We start from the raw sequence: 3,286 nt of genomic DNA, 5'->3' as shown, positions 1-3,286 counted from the left end.
TAACAATTTCAAGGAACAACAAATTCACCATCTTTTTTTTTCCTAAAGTGGTGTCACCAATTGAAACCCATGATTGAGTATCTTCAAAGAATTAAGAAGTCACTTTGATTATCTTTTTGTAAACCTAAATTTATAAATATTTAACTATAACAAAATGCTGAAGTTATTGCATTGTAAAACTAATTTGATTATTAATGAATATTTTATTTTAAAACAGATCATATTTGGTAATTAAGGTTCACCAACAAAAAGATGGTGAAATGATTTTCTTTTCCTTTCAAAACTGATTACTACATAGATATTCCCAAATCTAATCCTCAACATTGGTAAAAAAAAAAAAATGTTGTCTAAGCATCTGAGGAACTCACATTTTTGTAAGAAAAAGGTAAAGAGGGGGCATGTAGTTTCATAGTCTATATCCCTAGCGACTGATTGATAGTACTGTAGGTTCTTTGTCTTCTAGCCATAGAAATCCAGCTCTGCTTTCTTAAGCACGCATGAAACTTTTTCAAAGAAGTCTGCTTCTGTTTCCTTCACTTCCTCAATAGTCTTAGCCTCATGTTCATCCGCCTAATATAACAAAATATCATACCTCCAACGTAAACACAATCCCAACGAAAATCTACAAGTCATGCAATGATTTCAAGCTATTATCATTAAGCCAAAAACAAAACAAACCTCTTTAAACTTCAACAGAATCAAGTTTGAGACTGATGCTGGCTTCTTTGCATCCCATCTGTTTAATCATAACTTCACATTATGAGACTGAGGATGTATTACACAATCCTTTTTTTTTTCTGTTTGGTTTCAATAGATGAAGCGAACATACCTTACGAGCATCAACTCATTCATGGCTCGCCACATTCCTCTCCCAACATCTTTTGCAGCCTCATCTCTAGCACTTCGTCCGTGCCACAACTCTTTCACTATGTATTTCACTTCCTCAACATCTACCTACAGAAAAATAAAAAAGTGATCTAATCGTAAATCATTTTCAAGAATAGACCAAACGTTTTACAGCATTTCTCAAGAATACCTGGACTTGAGCAGATGTTCCATAAACAGCTTCCTCATGCTCAATAAGGCGTTGAAGAAGCATTCGGTAATGATCCAAATCAAGGTTCACTATAGGCTCCATCTGAACTTGCACACCAGCAAGTTGTGTTATAACGTAGGAGGCCATGATTTGTCCAAATATAGCAGGGATGGTTCCTAGAACAGGAATGATCCGAACACGAAAGCCAGGAACTACCTGAAAAAACACAAACAAGCAGGATCTTAAGATGACTGACTAAACGTACAAGTTTGAGTATTTTCAAATTCAGTTACTTGATAATCTGAAGGATTCTCGTCTTCCCCGTTTGGCCCCTTAAAGGGAAGCAGCTTTGCCTTTGGTTTTTCCAGGGAAAACACGACAGGAATGCCTCCTTCAATGCCGTGTTCTCTCCTCAATCTGTGTCTTACAGATCGAGATAAAGGGTCAATTGTGGATTCTCTTAAATCAGCCACTCTGATTCTTGTTGGATCAGCTCTAGCACCCGCACCTGTTGCAGACAGAACTTTCAAACCCCTCTTAAGGCAAGCAGCCAAAAGCCCCACCTAAACATTGTGCATGAATCAGTAGTGCGCTTCAAAGCTCTCTATTGTATCAGTTCAAGAAAGCCAAACCTTTGTATCGATGTTGTCAATGCAGTCCAAAACGAAATCTGGATTTCCTGAAAGAATCTCTTCTTCGGAGGATGAGTCATACAGCAACACCTTGGCTTCTACATGGCATTCGGGAAAGATTGCAGAGAAATGCTTCTTGAGACAGACAGCTTTCGGGATACCGACATCTGCTCGTGTTGCAACAGCGTGTCGATTTAATGATGAAAGTGACACCTTAACTCATGTAATTAAGAAAAAGTATATTATTAACAACGGAAAGGATCAAAAGTTAGTAAGCAAATTTGAGTGGAAACCCTCCCCCCAATAGTACCTGATCAAAGTCAACGAGGAGGAGCTTCCCAACACCAGACCTCAAGAGCATAGAAGCAGCATGACTCCCTACACCTCCAAGACCAATGACCACCACATATGATCCAGTTACTTTACGCTGAGCTTCAAGATCGAAAAACTGGATATTCCTGACGAGAGAAACCATTTTAGAATCAAATATAGCATCAGGTTATGTGCTTATGAGCCTCAATACAAGAAGATTCACACATCACAACACAGTGAACTAACAAATATAAAATAAGATTCACACATCACAACACAGTAAGCTAACATATGTAAAAGAAGAATCTTATATTTAAAGATCATAACTTGTGTGTATTTTTGGTATCAATCACGATCTTTCCAATATTACAGCTCCAAACCAATCATTTCACTAAGCTTAATAAACCTCAATACAAGAAGATTCACATAATAGTAATGTAAAGAAAGATTATTATACATAAAGATCATAGCTTGGTGTTTCTTTAGTTTCAGCTAAGATATTTCCAAGAAATTTGGTAACACATGCTTAGTCAAAGTGCCCCAACACAATCACTTCACTGAGATGAAGACAGCAAAGTGTGGAAAAGGGTACCTGGTTAAATGTTCAGAAACAATTTCATCAGCCAAAAGATCCTGACCAATTGCTGCAGTAACTGTTGTTGTTGTTGGATTTTTTTCTGCAACAAAAAAAAAAGGTCTGTAATTAGATATTGGATTCAAACAAAGAGAGCTCATTTTTCATCTCAAAATGGAGAAAAGAAGATAGATTAGCACCTAACAGTTTAGTTAGTGGGGTTTCATCATGCTGCTGCTTCACTGAGCTCCTGCAAACGGACAAAAAACTCGAATAATTAATTATGTCAAAGCAAACAACACTATCGAATCGAAGTTGCGGTTTCTTACCTGGAGAGAAGTTTAAGGAGGGCGACGGTGGAGACGGATCCCATTAGAGCTCCCGCTCCGACCAGACTCAGATACTTCAATTTTTCTTCCATTTTGACAAAGACACGAATCGAATTTAAGGGTTTAATAAATTTATGTTTCTACCAAAAGTTAATGTTTACAACCTTAGTGGGCCACATAATGTAGACGCCATCTTCCTCTTTTGTCAGGATTCTGGGCTAAGTGGGCTGGTCCGTTGTGGTCCATCTGATATTTAATAAACTAAACCAAGTTTCGGTTCATCTATTTTGATTTTTGATTCTGTTTAGGTAACAAGCCGAGACCGACTAATATCTGAGAAAATTTTGAGTCTAATTCAATTTCCGTTTTGCTTTTATTTTCAGATAATTATGGATAGTACAAG

The 3,286-nt window shown here is 37.2% G+C and overlaps 1 protein-coding gene across 1 annotated transcript; it reads right to left on the bottom strand.

The window, feature by feature from the left end:
• Positions 1 to 253: 253 nt before the first annotated feature.
• LOC106410156 (tRNA threonylcarbamoyladenosine dehydratase-like) lies at positions 254 to 3,033 on the bottom strand. Its single transcript, XM_013850650.3, has 10 exons — positions 2,884 to 3,033; positions 2,755 to 2,804; positions 2,573 to 2,657; positions 1,979 to 2,126; positions 1,669 to 1,881; positions 1,330 to 1,599; positions 1,037 to 1,252; positions 830 to 954; positions 679 to 736; positions 254 to 570 (listed from the first exon to the last, which is right to left on the bottom strand). The coding sequence occupies exons 1-10, from the start codon at positions 2,973 to 2,975 to the stop codon at positions 460 to 462; spliced, it is 1,368 nt and encodes a 455-aa protein (XP_013706104.2). The 5' UTR covers positions 2,976 to 3,033; the 3' UTR covers positions 254 to 459.
• Positions 3,034 to 3,286: the final 253 nt, after the last annotated feature.

The sequence above is a fragment of the Brassica napus genome, chromosome C4, assembly GCF_020379485.1.
Source record: "Brassica napus cultivar Da-Ae chromosome C4, Da-Ae, whole genome shotgun sequence".
Lineage (NCBI taxonomy): Eukaryota > Viridiplantae > Streptophyta > Magnoliopsida > Brassicales > Brassicaceae > Brassica > Brassica napus.
Note: the sequence above shows the minus strand (reverse complement) of the source record. Positions and strands in the feature narration are given on the sequence as shown.